Source organism: Tursiops truncatus, chromosome 6 (genome assembly GCF_011762595.2).
Source record: "Tursiops truncatus isolate mTurTru1 chromosome 6, mTurTru1.mat.Y, whole genome shotgun sequence".
Taxonomy (NCBI): Eukaryota; Metazoa; Chordata; class Mammalia; order Artiodactyla; family Delphinidae; genus Tursiops; species Tursiops truncatus.
The window spans coordinates 13,454,902-13,474,236 of record NC_047039.1 but is presented as its reverse complement, the minus strand read 5'-3'; the positions used below and the strand labels follow the sequence as shown (position 1 = coordinate 13,474,236).

General features: G+C 41.4%; 1 protein-coding gene across 15 annotated transcripts in view; it reads left to right on the top strand.

The window, feature by feature from the left end:
• Positions 1–19,335, top strand: part of DOCK5 (dedicator of cytokinesis 5) — a 240,180-nt gene that overhangs the window by 113,235 nt on the left and 107,610 nt on the right. For all 15 annotated transcript variants that reach the window (XR_012332393.1, XR_012332391.1, XR_012332389.1 and 12 more), the window contains 8 exons: positions 418–490; positions 4,175–4,317; positions 7,073–7,198; positions 11,656–11,780; positions 13,610–13,708; positions 15,227–15,299; positions 17,575–17,678; positions 18,620–18,803. Coding sequence is in view for 8 of the 15 variants with exons in the window: in XM_033857644.2 (XP_033713535.1) it covers positions 418–490; positions 4,175–4,317; positions 7,073–7,198; positions 11,656–11,780; positions 13,610–13,708; positions 15,227–15,299; positions 17,575–17,678; positions 18,620–18,803 (927 nt within the window). In the remaining 7 variants the exon portion in view is untranslated. The remainder of the gene's footprint in view (positions 1–417; positions 491–4,174; positions 4,318–7,072; positions 7,199–11,655; positions 11,781–13,609; positions 13,709–15,226; positions 15,300–17,574; positions 17,679–18,619; positions 18,804–19,335) is intronic.

Genomic DNA, 19,335 nt, shown 5'->3' with positions numbered 1-19,335 from the left:
TGGTGGACCACTGCAAATCTTGAGTTCCTCTCCCAGGTCTTTATTCTACTGACACTCCTGACAAAAAAAAAAAGAGTGTTCTCTGGGTCTTGGAATGCAGGCTTACTAAAGAGGGTCAGTGTCACGTGACTCAAGAATTCACCAACTTGGTCTAGTAGAATGTTTTAAAGGAGGTCGTCTGCAGGGTTGATCCAAGAATACCCAAGCCCCTGCCTGAGCCCCTGATGAACTGATCTCCTGCTAGGCTGGGGACACCGGGAGTCATCATTGGCAAAGAAATAAAAGCAACGTCCCTGCTCGCTCTCGCTCTCTTTCTTCCTCCAGGGGTCTGTGTTTGCTGATACTGTAATTTTCCATAGTTCCTCACTGAGGCCTGAAGCAGTTGGTTTCTTTAATTAAGTTTTGTCTTTTTCCTAGTGATGGATATTACCGATATCATACATGGGAAGGTGGATGATGAAGAAAAGCAACATTTTATTCCCTTTCAGCAGTAAGTACTGTGGCATTATCCCAGGTGACTTGAGACCTGGATTAGGCCTTTGGATGGTGTGTTAGAACCAGGGGCTAGGAACCTTTTGCCCAGTTAGAAAAGGAAAAGCTCTTAAGCGGGAAGATTGTCAGAGTGGAGCTGACAGAAGACTATTCAAAGTCCTTCATGTGGCACTCCATTAAGAGGGTAACTGAACTTTCCTGATTCTACAGAAATGACCAAAGGAACATAAGGGGCAAACCTACCAGATTATGGTGCCACTTAAACGCCAGAAATGCCAACGTTTTTCTGTACTTTGTCCTATGGAACAGGTATCACAGAGGACGAGGAATCGAGTAGAATAGCACAGGGCTTCTCAGACTGTAACCTGCACCTGAATCACCTGGGATCTTGTTAGAATGCAAAACACGATCTGGTGGGTCTGGAGTCTGCATCTGACAAGCTTCGAGGTGATGCTGCTACTGCAGGTCTGGGGATCACACTTTGAGTAACAAAGGTTTAGGAGATGCGAGAGTGAAGGGTAGACTAATCCTTGTTTTCCTGCAAGCGGAGGGAAGCCAGCCTGGGAATGCATGGAAGCTTTCCCCCGCAGAGCTGCACTCAGCTCCCCATACTGAGTCTCAGGAGCTGGAGCCCTGGGTGGGCCACTGGGGGACGTTGGAGAGCTACTCTCTATCCCCGTAACGCTGAAGGAGCGTACGTGGGAACATCATGACTGGCTCATACTCCAGCAGGCATGCGCCACTGACCTCGCACAGGTGGCTGGGACGTTGCTGGATCTGACTCCTAACAGGGCAGTCGTGTCAGTGAGAAGAATTGATTGTCTCGGCCACCACAACAGATCAATATGACAAACCAAGAATTCCAGAAACCAGCCCAAGGATATTTGAGTTAATATGTGATTTTATTAGTAATAAGTAATATGGTTATATATATATTTTAATTATTTTAAAATAATTTAAAATCAGTGGAGAAAGATAAACTCTGCAAAAGATAGTGTTTGAGAAAATTAGCTAACCATTTAAGAAACATAAGTTAGATCTTCATCTCCCACCTTATACCACTGTAAATTCCAGATGGTAACATATGTAAGTGTAAGAGCCAAAAATCTTAAAGTACTATAGGAAAACAAAAGTTTTATACGGTGTGATGTGTGGGAGGCCTTTCTGAGTCAGACACCAAAGATTCGCCTAAAGAAGAAAAATTGATAGGTTTCGCCACACAGAAATTTTAGACAACTTATACATAGAAAAAATTTAATAAAATCTTTGCAATGTCTATGAAAAAGAATAAATATTTCTAAATTATAAGGAATTAATACAAGTTCATAAGGAAGTCAGAAGGAAACATACACATGCAAAGAAATGGCCTATAAATTCATTGAGAATCAATGAAAGGCAAATGAAACAATGAGGTTTAGTTTTGGGGTTGACGAAGTTTTAAAAATATATGCTATCCAGCGTTCAGTGGGTATAAATACTACTTATAAGAATATAAATTGTTACAATGCATTAAAAACCTTAAAATTTAGAAATTTCAAAGAATATACTCCATAATTAACAGTGATTATTTCTGTTGGTGTAACTCTAGGTGATTTTGCCCCCTTTTGGTTTAACTGCTCACTATTCTTTCTACAATAAATAGGTATTATATGTAATTTAATTTAAAATCTAAAAATCCTTATCTTTCATTTTAAAGTCCAGCACTTTTGGATAAGTTTCTAAATATAATAGTATAAATAGTTTGTGCTAAGTAGTACTTCCCTTCTCATCCAGAAGCTGCTATTAATAATTTTTAAAATATGTACTTATGTAGCATCCTACCACCTATACACTGACCCTCCAAGAATATGGTGAGGTAAATATTTTATGTAGCTTAGTGCTAGTGTGAATTATGACACAACTTTCAAATTCACGAATGCTGCTCCCAGTGTAAATACGTATATTTAAGTATGTTAAATAAGTGCGATATATTAAATTAATGCGTATAATATATTAAAATATATAATTTTATATTAATGCATTCAATTAAATTATTTCATATATTAAACCAACTATATTACAATATCTTATGTAAATATAATAAATATTAAATAAAATACATAGCATAAATGTGAATATATAAATATATAAAATGTAAATATACTTGTGATAAATAGAAATAATTTTCATATCCATGAATGTTGTTTCTATTATATATACATATATTATAATTATGTCCTATGTATATATGTATAATATATGTATATTTTATATGCATATGTGTACTAGGAGCAGCATTCATGGATGTGGGAGTTATATGAAATATTATATAATAATATATATAATATTATATATGTTTCAATATATATGAATTATCGGGGCAGCATTCATGGATATGAAATTTATTCTACTCCATACAAATAATTTTATAAATGTATATAAAATAGGAACCACATTATGGATGTGAGTTATCTCAAATGTGTGTCTCTGTATCTGTCTCACTTTCTGAGGTGGGTTTTTTCTTTGGTTATGTGCCTCCCCGCTTACTTTCTGAACCAGCTCTTACCTAAGCAGCCGTGCTGAAACAGTGAGCTTTCAGACTGTCTCCACCGTATAATAACACAAGCTTTGAGTCTCCAAGGAGCCCAGCCCTAATTTGATTACCACTCACTGTGTGGCCAACAGCCACTGTGCAGCTTTCACGATGCACATCACAGCCTCTGGCATTGAACTCCTAAGATTTATGGCAAATGCTTTCGTAACTTACCTCGAAAGCTTTGTATTATATTGGGAGAGTTTTATGCGTGTATCCTGCTAGTCTAAGAGGGAGTCATTTGAAAACAACTCAGACTGTCGCAATCCCACTTTTCAGGAACATATTGCAGAATGCTTCCCCCCTATTGTCAGGGTACAGGTCTGAACCCTGCAGAGAAAGCTGGCCTGTGTGTCGTGGGCAAGAAAAGGAAACCACAGCAGAGAAGACTGGCTGCCGTTGTCCCGCGCCCGGTTGATATGTAGTTATTGATAGTGCTTGTGCTTTCCATAGAATGGGGGCTGTGTTTGGCTCTTTGATCCCCCTGTACGAGCCTCAGCCTGATGTGATCTTTAAAGTGGCTCTTGTTTGCTGGTGGCTGTGCCATTGCAACCCTAAACATAGTTCTTCATCACGTGGGGTTCTACGAACACCATCCCGAAGCCGCTGTGTACATACCGCTCTTGTACATTGAGTCTTGTCACTAGATGTGGGCCTTCCAGGCATGTGATCCTGGCCCATTTCCTTACAGATGAGGAAACTGAGGCCCAGAGGGGGGACTCTAGCAGAGCTCACTTGGCAAGTAGAGCCAGGACCTGGAGGCCGGGTCTTCCTGCCCCTTCCTCCGTCCATCTACCATTCCATTCCCGCAGCCTCTCCCACCTTTTAAAGTGCATCAAGCATCGCCCCTGGGTTTAGTTGTTAACATTTGACCGTCGGTTTTGTTTGTTCTTGGGGTTTATTTTTCCCCTCACTCCCCCAAGTCATTTCAAGATGAATTCAGTGTCTAAGATAGGCCCCCGGTGGGAAAATAAAGATGGAAAGTATCCTGTAGTTAGGTTCCTCTACTGTTTATATTTCCAACTGACGCGCATGGGACCCATGACTATCTGAGGCTGTGCTGCAGAGACTTACTCTTTTTTCCTTACCAATCATTTCTGACTTTCCCAGAATTGCCATGGAAACCTACATCCGGCAGAGGCAGCTAATCATGTCGCCCCTGATAACATCCCATGTGATTGGGGAGAATGAGCCACTCACTTCAGTCTTGAATAAAGTGATAGCAGCCAAGGAAGTGAATCACAAAGGACAAGGTACACAGCCCTATGTACTGAGCTGGGAGGGGACTCTGGCAGGGGTGGAGGGGTGGTGCTCAGAGCTGAGTCCTTGGACTCTGGCCCTTTCACTATCTTTCTCTGATATAAAACAGACCCTGCTGGGGACTGCCCACCTCAGTTTCCGTCTAAAGGCAGTTAAGACTTAAGAGAGTTGGATCACAGCTGTATTTTGTAAATTCTGTAGAACAGATTCTCATCCCATGAGTCTTTCCTCACTTTTGTCTGACCTGTAATCCCCGTGTTGTTTCCACAGGTCAAGGCACAAAGAAAATGCTTTTTTTTTAAATTTTTTTAAAATTAATTTTTATTGGAAATTAAAAACTAAAAAAATTAATTTTTATAGTTGCTTCACAACGTTGTGTTAGTTTCTGCTCTATAGCAAAGTGAATCAGTTATATGTATACATAGATCCCTTTTTTGGATTTCCTTCCCATTTAGGTCACCGCAGAGCATTGAGTACAGTCCCTTGTGCTATACAGTAGGTTCTCATTAGTTAAGAAAAAGAGTTTTGAGGATAATTATGTTCCACTCTCTGAATATGTTTCTCCCAATACGTTTCCTAAAATTGAGAGGAAGGAGACCAAAGTAATGCAAATGAATATGTATTAATATAAAATAATGGGCTACCTAGCACAACATTTTTAGTTGTTTTTAGTACCTCCATATATCATTTTGTTGACTTAGTTTTAACCCAGAGGAGTTCTGCTTATTGAAACTGCATTTTTAACTCAAATAATAAGGGAAAATAGTTTAAAATCTGAAATTCAAATGATGATGATTTGGGGATAATTTTGAAGATTGAGTCAATTTTTTTTTTTTTTTTTACCACCCGGTAATCGTCTTCTGAAGTGGAAGCAATTAGGAAACATTTTCAGGATATTTAATTTGCCATGTGTTCACAGTTATCCTGAGTAGTAAATACATGTGAGAAATCATAGAATCTGAAAATAAATAACTAAATGTATTTCTGTTGTTTTGGAACTCCTAACCTAAGGATATAATTTGTTAAAGTGGAAAACCCTTACACTAAATAGATTGCTGTGTATGTACAATTTTTTTTAACAAAACTGAAAAAAAGAAGACCATTCCTTCTCCTCCTTCTTAGCAATACACTTTTCAAATGTTTTCAGGCTCTTCATAAATATTTTTTGTGGCTGCGTAATATTCCATTGCTTGGATTTTTTTTTTTTTTTTTTTGAGCATGGAATTCCTAGGTAAGCACTTAAATGCTTTCTATTTTGCTACCGTTATAAATTTAAATAACTCTGCTGTGACTACCTTTATATATGAATCTTTTTCCATATTTAGGACTGCCTCCCCAAGAAAATTCCCGGAAGTAGGATTCCTGGGCCAAATGATAGGAATGAGCTTAAACCTGGAGATGTACATATTTCCAGAATACTTCCCCTAAGTTTCTTCCTGTGGGCACTAATTACCATATGCCCACTTTGCAGACTGATGTTTAAAAATCTTTACCTGTTTGAAAGGTGAAAAGTAGACCACCGTAGCATTTTAAAAAACTACGTGACAGTGAACTGTCTGGCCTTCATATGTATTGATATTTAGGAGTTTTCTAAAGTTTTCCTTCCTTTCTAAAGTTTTTGTGAACTCTTTGTGTAATGAAGATAACAATTTGTCTTACTTAGGACACATACTTTTCAATTTCTGGTTTGCCAAATATTTATAAACTTTTTGTACTTCTTTGTGAATTGTATATTCATGTTCTGTTTATTTGTGAGGATCTGAATGTTCTTCTTCTAATGAGTATGAATTTCTAATTTCTTATAAGTATTTCACCATGCCTTTTATAGGCATATGTAGTATATGGTTTATGAAGTATACCTTTTACTTTTTATGTATATCAAAATTTCAGTTTGTATAGATAATTCTTCTGCTTTTGTGATTTCTTCATTTGTTTCTCTACTTAGAAAAATGGTTCATACTCAGAGATTTGATAGTGATACACTTATTTTTTCCTTTAATTTCCTGTCTTTTTATCTGTTCACTTTTCTGTTATATTAGGAATTTATTTTAGTGAAAATGTGTCGTTGAGAGGTTAGATTGATTCTGAGTAGCTAGAAAATTATCCCAGCACGTTTATAGAATTGTTCCATTTTTCATGATTTGTTATGTCTCTTTTGCTGTATGTTTAATTGCTGTATATAATAGTACTTGATTTCATTGTTTCCATTGATTTATATATCTTTTCTACTACTAATAGCACTCATTACTATAACTTTACAGTATTTTGATATCTGAGAGGGGCTGTCTTTATTTTTTTTCCCCCGAAGTAAACATCCATTCACATTTCTGTCAAATTCTCAAAGAAATCTTACTGTGATTTTTTTTTTTTTTTTTTGCGGTATGCGGGCCTCTCACTGTTATGGCCTCTCTCGTTGTGGAGCACAGGCTCCGGACGCGCAGGCTCAGTGGCCACAGCTCACGAGCCCAGCTGCTCCGCGGCACGTGGTATCCTCCCAGACCGGGGCACGAACCCATGTCCCCTGCATCGGCAGGCAGACCCTCAGCCACTGTGCCACCAGGGAAGCCCCCTTACTGTGATTTTGTTGGGAGTATCATTAAAATTCTAAGTTAACTAGGGGAGAATTTACATCTTTATAATAATGTGTTTTTGTATCAATACCACACATATATTTTTCTCAGCGTTTGTGTGTGTTTATTATATGGATCATAACAAAGAACTAAAAGTTTATCTTTTCTTTCTTTAAAGGACTTTGGGTGTCCTTGAAGCTCCTGCCGGGGGACCTCACACAGGTTCAGAAAAACTTTTCACACTTGGTGGATAGATCCACAGCAATCGCCCGGAAAATGGGCTTTCCTGAAATAATCCTTCCAGGTAAACACTTTGCTTGATTCACCTGTTCTGCGTCCTCTAGGACTTTGTTCCATGCAGCCATCCCTTCTAATGGGACTCTTGAGGCAACATGGATCCATAAGATTTCGTTATTTGCATTCAGGGATATCGAGACGGTGGGAGATGGAGATGGTGGGAGATCGAGACGGGGTTGCAGTACCTTAGAAAACTACCCAGTGTGCAAGCCCAAGAGAATGCTTTTAAATGTACTCAGAAATTTCTCTTTGCTCTCTCTTTATGTTCTGCACAAGCCCCTCTGAAATACTTCCTAGACCATCCATTAAGTCGCGCTAAATAGCACAGGTTCTCTGTCCCGAGAATAGTTTGCTTCATCTGCACGTACCTCTTCTCGTGATGACATCACCGGCACCGTGAGCTCCTTGCTAGGAAATCCCAGCAATGTGCCCATTCAGCTCAGACTCAGCTGGACCTTCTCCTCCAGTGGCTTAAGCTCCAACTATGTTCTCGGCTCTCCCCATACTTGTGGTGACAAGAATGTAAACATTCTGCAGTTTCCTACTTTAGTTTCATCTTTTTTTTGCCACTGCTTGTTGATAATCTGCATAGGTGTTCTTGTGAATTCACTGATTTAACCCGTTTACCTTCTTTTTTTTTTTTTAAATAAGTTTATTTATTTTATTTACTTATTTTTGGCTGTGTTGGGTCTTCGTTGCTGCGCGAGGGCTTTCTCTAGTTGCTGCCGGCGGGGGCTACTCTTCGTTGCGGTGCGCGGGCTTCTCATTGCGGTGGCTACTCTTGCTGCAGAGTATGGGCTCTAGAGCGCAGGCTCAGTAGTTGTGGCGCACAGGCTTAGTTGCTCCGCAGCATGTGGGCTCTTCCAGGACCAGGGATCGAACCCGTGTCCCTTGCATTGGCAGGTGGATTCCTAACCACTGTGCCACCGGGGAAGCCCCCCGTTTACTTTCTTGATTGTTATAGTGGTAAAAGGAAATCATCCCCTCGAGGAACCTTATATATGTGTATTATATAAAATATATGTGTTATAACTATTAAAATATAAGTATGTTGTATATTTGATAGATAGGAAGAAAGAATATATGAATAAACAATCTTTGGCATGTTAGAAAAATTCTCAAAAACCAAGCTGTTTATTGCATAAAAATTCAGGTTCTTTTAAACTAATACAAGATCTTGTTTCTCCTTTGGGAAATTAAGGAGCAGTAATAATTTGATGCCTCACACATTTCTGTACATGGTGGGTATTAAAAGTATATTTGTGGAATGAATGAAAGGGTTCTAAAATTGAGATTATCATTTTCTTCTTTTCTCATGAAAAGTAGTTTTTCATCTGCCTACTTCATCCCTTCCAGGGCCATTTCACCCTAATACCTATTCATCAACATTCTAGGAAAATGCTTTGTCTTCTTGTTGTTTATAAAAATAAGTATTGATACTCTTCCTATAACTGAAGGCAGTTTTATTGCTACAGCAAGACCGAAATCTGAAAAACGAAAATAGAGAAGTTTATCTTTTGGACAAAGTGCATTTATCTTGGAAATCTGGCTTGGAAAGATTCTTTCTATTCAGTAGTATTGGTTCATAAACTTCCAGGGCTATTAACAGACTTTAAAAATCATCTCGAATGATGGTTCCCAAATATGCTAATCTTTGGGTCAGCCAATCAGGATCACCTGGGAAATACGAAGATACCGATTCCCAGATTTTTCCAGAGACTCTGATGCAGTTTGTATGACCGGGACTCTGCGGGGGATTCTGGTAATCGGCCAGGTTTGAGGAATATAAGATCTGGGCTCACATCCCTCAGCTGGGCTCCCTCTCATCATCATTGAAACAGGCTGCAGATTCATCTTAAACTTCTCCCTCTCCTGCACTTTCTCCTATAGCTAAATTCTTGGAAGAGATTATATACTCTCTGTTTCCTCACCTGCCAGCCTCCTTCTATCCTGTCTGGAATGGCTGTCACTAGTCACCAAAGATTACAGTGTCATCAAGTCCGCTGGATATTTTTAGCGTAATGGTCGCCTTGGGCCAGTATGTGACCGGGTTGATCACTCCCTCCGTGAAATGTTCCCCCTCGCTGTCTGTGATCCCACACACTCCTCTTTTTCCCCATCCCCCTGAGGCCTCTCCCAGGAATCCTTTGCCACCTGAGCATCTTCGACCTCACCTTTAAATGTTGGAGCTCCTCGGTCTTTGGTCCTTCTGCCCCGTCTTAGTTTGCTTGAGCTATACCATAACAAAATACTCCGGGCCATGTGGCTTAAATGGCGGAAGTTTGTTTTCTCACAGTTCCGGACGCCGGAAGTCCAAGATCAATGTATCTGTAGGGTTGTTTCTTCTGAATCCTCTCTCCTTGGTTTGCAGGTGGCCCCCTTCCCACTGTGACCTCACACCATCACCCCTCAGTCTGCGTGTCTGTGTCCCAATCTTTTCTTATAAGGGCACGAGTCATATTGGGTTAGGACCCGCCATATGACCTCATTTGACTTTATTCACCTCTTTAACATATGAATTTGGGGGGAGGGGCGCAATTCAATCTGTAACAGGACCCTTTCCTTCTCCCCTCTGTTCCCTCCCTTGGTGGATCTCTTCCACTTACTTTGCTTCTGTGTGTTAGTTGCTTCCAAATCCACATCTCTAGGCCCAAGACCCTTCCTTTAAACTCCACAACCATCCATCCAGCTGCTTCCTGCCTCAGGACTTGAGTGGGTCCTCTTCCCATTGGATCACTCTTCTCCTTGTTTATTTCTTACTCAAAATCCACATTTGGAACTTGTCATCCTGGGCATCTAGACCTGACTCTTCTGTTGTGTTTTATCTAAGAGAACAGCCCCTCATCCATCCAGCTGCACAAACATGAAGCCTGAGGATCACCCTTGACACTCCTTTCCTTTACATCTCACACAGAATTAATGGAGGAGACCTGCCAATTGTCCCTTTCAAAGGCCTCTCAATGTCACCCTCTTCTCTCCATCCTGTTACTGCTACCCAACTTGTAGCTACTGTCATCAATTCCCTGGACAAGTGCCAGAGCTTCCTAACTGGTTCTCCTGTTTCTGCTCTTTCTGCCTCATTCTCCACACTGTAGCATGAATGATCTTTTATAAATGCCTATCTGATTTCGTCCCACTCCCTCCTTGCTGAAAACATGACTTCTGTTTATATTTAGGATGAAGGTATAAATTCTTCACTTGGCCTGCAGGCCTCGGGGAGACTTGTCTTATGTCTGTCTCTAGCCTCATCTCACCACAGTTTTCCCCTCACTTGAAGACTTCCATCATATATCTACTACCTCCGGGCCTTTGTACATGCTATTCTCTCTCCCTCTTCCGATATCAGCTCAAAGGAGAGATTCCCACACCTTCCAAACAAGGTTGGGACTTAGTGTGATGCTTTCACCGAGCCTGGCCTTTCCCTTCTTTTGTAATGATGCATTTCATCAGGTGATTGTCTGAGAATGCTTCTCTTGCCCACCAGACTTACAGCTGCATGAGAGCAAGGCTGGTGCATGGCTTACCGTCGTTTCCCAAACACCTAGCACAGTGCTTGGTACAGAGTAGATGCTCAGTCCATTTTTTAAGTGAGTAAATCAGTATTATTTCATTTTATTGTACCATAATTTATTCAGCTGTTTCTGTGGTTGGAAATTGAGGATGATTCCAAGTTTTCACATTCACAAACAATATCACAGTGAATATCCCTATGGATAAATCATTGCTCATGTTTTCTTATTGCAATATAGTTAAGGTACAATCTTAGGTAAGTTTCATGTGTACAACAGTGATTCACAATTTTTACAGGTTATATTCCATTTATAGTTAGTATAAAATATTGGCTATAGTCCCTGTGCTATACAATATATCCTTGTAGCTTATTTTATACATAGTTGTTTGTACCTCTTCCTCCCCTACCCCTATCTTGCCCCTCCCCTCTTGCCTCTGCCCACTGGTAACCACTAGCTTTTCTCTATATCTGTGAGGCTGTGTCTTTTTTATTATATTCACTAGTTTGTTTTAATTTTTAGATTCCACATACAAGTGATATGCAGTATTTGTCTCTCTCTGTCTGGCTTATTTCACCAATACTCTCCAAGTCCATCCATGTTGGTGCAAATGGCAAAATTTTATTCTTTTTTCGGGCTGAGTAGTATTCCATTGTGTGTGTGTGTGTGTGTGTGTGTGTGTGTGTGTGTGTGTGTGTGTGTACACACCACATCTTCTTTATGCATTCATCTGCTGATAGACACTAAACTGTACTCCAGACACTGTGATATATAGAGAGAGGTAGAATGAGGTAAGCGACAGGGAACAATACACATAGAAACTTCTGCTGTATGAATAGTTTATTACCAAGTCAGAACATTTTATATTTTACTTATAATTTGCATCTTATTACATCCTGAAATTTAAAAATGACTCCACACAGCACCACTCACAGGCTGGGTTGTCACGTTGCAGGAGATGTTCGGAATGATATTTACGTCACCCTGATCCATGGGGAGTTTGACAAAGGGAAAAAGAAGACACCGAAGAACGTGGAGGTGACCATGTCTGTGTTTGATGAGGAGGGCAGGCTCTTGGAGGTACGTGGTGTCCCCAGCAGTCCCGCCGCCGTCACACGCTCCTTTACAACAACAGGACTTGGCACGTGATGTAAATCGTTCTCCACTGTAGAGCACATTTGGTGTTTCACAAGGAAAGAATAGGAAACCTGTTAAAGTTTGTGATTAGCAGTCACCAATTGTAGTAATAAATTCATGTAGACTCTTGTTATCATGATTTCTCCTGTGCTGAGAAAGACCTTAAGCCATCAGGGATTTCAGGTGTACACGCCCTCCCCCTGGGTGAGCTAAACCAGCAGAGATGCGCCTGTTAGAGCTGTTACACCAGAAGGGCTCTTGGTTCGGGGTCAACTGCCACGCTCTTTAGTTTTGGAATCGGGAAACTGCAGCCCAGAAAGGAGAAGCTGTTTTCTCAGGGAAGCACAGGACTTAGTGGTGGCACTGGGAACGGACACAGGTGTCCTGCCTTCCTCCAACAGAGGTGACTCTTCATTCTGACATCAAGGAGAAGGAGAGGCAGGGGGAGGCTTTCATTGTCCCAGCTGACATCTGGCTCCTCTTGTATGAGCCATACTTACCTGCTTCGGAATGCACCCCATTCACTGAGTCCCTCATGGCGGGGGGCACAGCCGAGTACACAACCCCTGCACTTCCCCATGGATATGATCATCTTCCAAGGAATTTGTTGACTAAGTTGTCTTCTGCATAGAGGGATAAGCAGAATGCTGTGGGCCACGGTACGGGAGTGATTTCTTTGTGCTGTTGAGAGAGTCCTTTGGCCCCAGGAGTTCAAGTACACATCTTCACGGCTCTGCTAACTAGCTTGGAAGGGCCCCCATGGAGGCCTGATGCTACTGAACTAAGTGGTTCATTTCTAGGAAGAGACACAACCCTAAGTTCTAGTGAACATGCCACACCTACACCAGGTCCTTAAAGCAGAGCATAGACAGGACCTCACACAGCAGTGTGTCTGCACACATGCTGGAGCTCCCGGTCACCCTCTCGAGGCCTCTGTTCCCTGAGAGAGGAAAGAAGAAAGAAAGAAAGCACAGTGTATGGCTGGGATGGAAGAGAGAAGAAAAGTTCAAGCAAAGAGGAATGTTAAGCTTGTGCTGGGTGCCTTAGCTATTACACATTGAGACACTTGGACCCTCAAAGTGCTAGAAACTCGTTCTTTTTTTTTAATTATTTTTTTTATTGAAGTGTAGTTGATTTACAATGTTGTGTTAGTTTCAGGCGTACAACAAAGTGGTTCCGTTATCCATCCATGCATCTATCTATCTATCTATCTATATTTTTCAGATTCTTCTCCCATATATGTCATTAAAAGATACTGAGTATAGCTTCCTGTGCTATACAGTAGGTCCTTGTTGTGTATCTATTTTATATATAGTAGTGTGTGTATGTCAATGCCAACTTCCTACTTATCCCTCCCCGCTACCTTTCTCCTTTGGTAACCATAAGTTTGTTTCCTATGTCTGTGAGTCTTTCTGTTTTGTAAATAGAAATGTTTTGTACATTTGTATCATTTTCTTTAAGATTCCACATACAAGTGATATCATATGATATTTGTCTTTCTCTGTCTGACTTACTTCACTTAGTATGGTAATCTCTAGGTCCATCCATGTTGCTACAGATGGCATTATTTCATTCTTTTTTTATAGCTGAGTAGTGTTCCATTGTGTATATGTATATACCATATTTTCTTGGAAACTCATTCTCACTCTACTGTTCACCCCCAGATGTAATCAGCTTATGTATGCCAGTGTAAGGCATGTGCTGGCCATGTGGAATACCCTTAGTGTTCTAGATATTACTACGCCCTCCTAATTTTTTCTTTCCATCTGAAGAAAGCAATTCATCCTGGTGCTGGATACGAAGGCATTTCCGAGTACAAATCAGTGGTCTATTACCAAGTCAAGCAGCCCTGTTGGTATGAGACTGTCAAGGTGAGAATGTGTCATCAGTAACCCCTATCATATATGAAACCTCGTTTAGCTTCCTTTCTTCTTTTTACCCACAAATCGCTCCTCCTTTATCCTGAAGTTTTAGATAGGTTGCCTGTGGTGTGCAATCAGAAATGAATTGATCATCGTAGCTCTGCAGAAGCTCATGTCTCTTTCGTAAACTTCAGAAACCTTAAGTAACATTCTCGTTCGTAAACGTGTTGAAATTGGAAGAGAGAAACTTGATGTTGTAATGATGTAAGAGGCTGCCAAGATGGTCCAGAACCAACTGGAAATTTTCACAGTGTGCAAGCAGTTTCCTAACATTTCTTTCCTTCTTGGCCTCTAATCAAGTTAGCTGGGCTTCTTTTCAATTTAAATATGTGTCTTACAAATTCCAAAGTGCTCTCGAGATCAGTCCGCTCGCGTGAGCCTCACAGTAGCTCTGCGACAAATGGTCTGAGTTGCAGCAGCCCATTTTCTGATGACGTAACTGACACTCAGAGAAGTGAAGTGACCAAGTTCCTCTAGCTGCTCGTATTGGAGCCTAAACTGGATTCCACTTCTTCTGAGCCCCAGACTCCATCAACTCTTTCCTTTTTTGTTGTTCTGGTTTTTTACTGAAGTACAGTTGATTTACAATGTTGTGTTAATTTCTGCTGTATAGCAAAGCGATTCAGTTATACATATATATACCTTCTTTTTTATATTCTTTTCCATTATGGTTGTTACTTCAGGATATTGAACATAGTTCCCTGTGCTATACAGTAGGACCTTGTTCTTAATCCACATCGGCTTTTTCTGATTGTCAAGGTTTTATGAGCTCTCCGTAGAAAACTAAAAAAAAAAAAAAGTTGCACTAATATCTTAATTCAGAAGTAACCATTTTCCACAATTTTATATACTTCATAGGTTTTGGATCATGCCATTCAGACAAATTTATATTGTGCCTTTTCAAACTCTCTTGAGGCATTAAAAAGCCTTCAGAAGTATATTTTTAGATACTTGCATAATATTCCATTATATAATCATGCCATAATTTATTTAACTATTTGCTACAAATTCTCTGCTCTGTACGTTGCTCCATGCCTCTGTTTCCCCATCTCTTCTGTATATGTAAGCAGCAAAAAAAAAAAAAAAAGCTTCCTTGTCCCCAGTATTTTATCTTTTCCTTCTGTCATAGGCCCTAACTATTAACATATCCATGTACACCTTGCAGTCTTGCACACAGACCTGAAAGTACTGATCTCTTCCCCCTGAAGTATCTCCTGCTTCCCACTTGAGAAAGCACTAGAAATTTGGAATGTCTCCGTTTTCAGAATCTATGATGAACAGCCAAGATGATCTTCTCTTGAGATCCTTTGGGTTTTGAAAAAGAACTAAATCTCCTTCGAACGAAACCCTACACCAAATCTCACTCTCTAGGAATTACTCCTGTGATCGGATACTAAAATGTGCCTCATTTTATAAAATGAACTGTGAGTGCAGGGGACTGTACTGATATTCCTCATTATTGTGCAGGTATCCATTGCTATAGAAGAAGTCGCTCGCTGCCATATAAGATTTACCTTCCGACACCGGTCATCTCAGGAATGTGAGTATTAGGAGGTTGACGACACGTTTCAGTCAAAACAGTGTTTACTCTTGCTTGACAGTGCTTTTGTGGGTCTGCAGAATGAGATACTTGGCATCTTTAGTTCAAGATTCAGTGAAGCTAAGGAAATCTTAAAATGAATTTTTCTAGGCTTCCAAGATCTGTGTTTATCATTGTATATCAGAATTTCCCTGAAATGTGCTCTATGAATGCTAAGGTTCTACAGTGCTAATAGATGCTGTCTGACAAAAAGAGTTTCCCAGTTGAACAGGGATAGAAAGTGCTTGTATATTATGTCTCCCTCTTAGACATTCACTGTGTATGTTGCCACATTGCTGAGAAATCCTGAAGCAAGAGAACTGTTCGATCTGTTGTTTCCCAAATTATTTTTTTTCATGAAAGAACTGTTTCAAGTCTCAGATCACAGTTTATAAGTTGACTTTCCTAAGGTGTGAACAGAGGAGAATATTGATTATTTTCAGATTGATCCTAACATTTCTGGAAGTGTTGTTCTCATTCAGCACTGCATAAAAATGCAGTCCTTCCTTCCAAACTGAATTTTTTGAATGCCATCTACCTACCAGACTGCAGGCCAGGCCCTGGGTAGATGACAGCAAATAGGACACAGTCACTGCTCTGAAAAGTCTCTGTGGTCTAGTTAGAAAGATGAGCAAGAAAACAGGTGATGAAGTTCAGATCAACGTGATACGTGTTACAGCAACGACCATCAAGGAGTAAGCACAGCACCTAAGCCTGCCTGGGGATTTACGCATAAGGTTTCCTACATCCTAGCTGAGACTTGAAGGTGAGCAGAAGTTAGCCCAGTGAAGGGTGCTGGTGGAGAAATGTGTTTGAAAAGCAAAGTGAGCTCGGTAGGGCTAAAGTGGGAGCTATCATGATATTAGATCGAACCATCTGAAATTGCCATTTTTGTAGGTCAGTATCAGATCGTCAAGTATCAGCAGATAGTCAATTATCAGCAATTTCGTACAGTTCTCCATCACACTAAGCTAGCATTCATCAAGCTCTTAGTTTGTACCAGACACTATGCGAAGCTCTATTTATACACCATCTTGTTTAGTATCTACAGTAATCAGTAAGACGGATACACATTTTAATCCACATTTATATGTAAAGAAACTGAGGCACAGAGATGTTAGGTATGTGCCCAAGGTCACAGGGCTAGTAAGTTCCTGGATTGACCTGTCAGTGGTCTGATTCCAGGCAGGCTAGAGCCAGATCGTGAAAGATGAAGGTTCTTTTGAACTCTGTTATGGAGGAGCCATTAAAGAATGCTGTGTGGGTGGTGTTGGTGGTCGTGATTTCGTATATATTTATAACAGCGTTAGTCACGGTACCCCCAAATTGGCCGTCAACAGGAGAACAGATGAACAAACTGTAGTATGATCCTGTGCTCAGCCAATCTGGGTAACACGAGTCACAGCAGACCTCAGAGGTGTGCCTGTGCTGAGAACAGGCCATGAGTCACCCCAGCCGTAGACACTGAAGCAGGGGACATGGTGAGCTCAGAGGCTAACACCTGAAGACCAGGAGAGAGGCCCTTGGCTTCCTCAGGAGGCTGGCCCCTCCTCCCCCAAATGCCACCGGACACACATATCCGCTTCTCCTGGCACCAGGGCTACTATCTTGGAAAGAAGAGAGGAACAGAGATCTTAGATGGCATCACAAACCTTGGAAGATAATAAACAAAATACTTACGGAGTCTGTCTTAGAACAGCAGTAGCGAGGTAGGTCATGGGAAGGTTTGGAGCAGGGCAGTTGACTTGGTTAGATTTGATTTTGGAGATCCCCAAAGGGTGGAGAAGAGCTGGAGACAGAGAGATCTGTTATGAAGATCTTGTGGGAATACAGGGAAGAGGTGAGGGTGGCCTGGCCTCAGGTGGGAACAGCAGGGATGGAGAGAAAAGGCACAGCCTCCAGAGGCGCTCAGGACGCCGAGCTGGCACGGGGGTGGGGTCAGCGTCAACACCCACAGTTCTGATCTGGGTGACCGAGTCGATACTGATGTCATTCATTCACAAATAGAGGAAAAGGAGCATACTTGGGGGCACCAGAAGATTTCAGTCAGGGAACTGTTTCCTTCAAGGGGTCTGTGACGTGGACAGTACGTATGGCTTATTGGGGCTCGCTCAACTGTGTTGGTTATAGCACGATTGAACACCACACCCCAGAGCAAAATGTGCCGTCAGCTCTCATAGCCGTCAGCCCCTGGTATCTCCCTGCCCTGCTCAGACACGTATTCCTGTCTTTTCAGCCAGAGATAAATCGGAACGAGCCTTCGGGGTGGCCTTCGTGAAGCTGATGAACCCGGACGGCACCACCCTGCAGGACGGGAGGCATGATCTGGTGCTTTATAAGGTGGTGCTAAAGAAGGAGCCTTAGAAAGTGACTAAGGACATAGTTACTCCCCCTGAAATTGGTTCTGCAAGCTCCTTTCAGACTTACGTGTACAAATATCAGAAACGTCTCTCGGGCTGTACATGTTTGCCCCTTCAAGTCTAGAACCCCGGAGGACTGTGGTCACACCAGCTGCATGGTCTCCCATCCCTTTAGTCTTTTAAGTGATGGTCCCTCCCTGTTGTGCAAATGGCGTCCGTGGAGGTGAACAGTCAAGGGCTGTTCTTCTGCTCTTTGCATCAGCCTGTGTGGAGCGCTGATAGTTGCACTGTTGGGCTGGGTTAGAGTGTGGTGGATGTGGTAGGATGTGGTTTTCATATCAGCGCGAGCCAGGCACCACTTCTCCGTTCTGTGGCCTCCTTTCCTCTCCTATCAGCTGTGTCCTTATTCTTCCCTCTAACTGCTGCAGAGCTATCGCTTCCACTGAGATTTTAGAGCAGAAAGCAGATGTTGGGAAGATCTCATTTGTCCAACAGTATCCAGGAGGCTTTTCACACGGTTGGTAGCTTTTTTGAGATGAGTCCACTTGATGTGTATTGCCCTTAGCAGCTCCTGAGCTCAAAAATAGTGTTGGAAGCCATGGCAAGCTATTTCTTCTCAAAGGACCCAGTGAAGTATCATTGTGACCATTTACATGTTCAAGAAAGTGAAATCCAACCTTATTCTTTATGTATTTACTTATAGCAGAGACTAGAATGTTGACTTCTCGTTCATAACTTATTCTGTTTTCATTCAATGTTGAAATTATTTCTGGACTCAAACTCTGGGACAGTATCCCAGTATCTCGGAGTTGGAAGGGATCTAATTTGATAAAATACACTGCGCTCATGATAGATACTATTTTATTTGCACATACGAGATTTTGTCCACCACTTGGTGTCCCTAACATGCTTCCTTTGCAGGGTGACAACAAGAAAATGGAAGATGCTAAATTCTACCTGACCCTGCCTGGAACCAAAGTGGAGATGGAAGAAAAGGAGCTCCAGGCATCCAAAACCCCAGGCAACTTTACGCCAAACAAGGATAGCACGAAAGATAGCTTTCAGATCGCCACCCTCATCTGCTCCACAAAGCTCACTCAGAATGGTAGGTGTGCTGACCTCGGTGACACCAGAATGAGTTTTCTCTTTGGTCCTCCTAGGCTTCTTTGTTAGACTCAGGGGACTGGACGCTGTGGGGCTGTGTCTTCTGAGGTAGGGTCCTGGGCTATCTGGATTCTTCTCTCTGCTCTTCACGTGATGTTTTCTGGGTAGGACGGATTAGATAGCTAAAGCTCTTCCTGAGGCTTCTTTGTCTATCTTTCCACTAGAATGAAAAGCATTTTGATGGTTTTTAAATAGGGTAAAATCTATAAATGTATTCATTAACAGAGGCTGTGAATTTCGAAAGTCTTACGTTTCCTTCCTTCAAGGCAGCAAAGAACTCTAATACTGTGCTCTGTATGATGTATATAACAAGAAGTGTTGGTAGTAAGGGTAGGATACTGGCAGAGGAACATCAGTCTCCTGTCCAAGCAGGTATGGCAAAGAGCAGGGAGGGTTTCCTGTTAGCATTCCGTCTGTCCCCCATATAGATTCCTCTTTCTCAATTTTTTTCCCCAAGCAGTCAGATTTTCCAT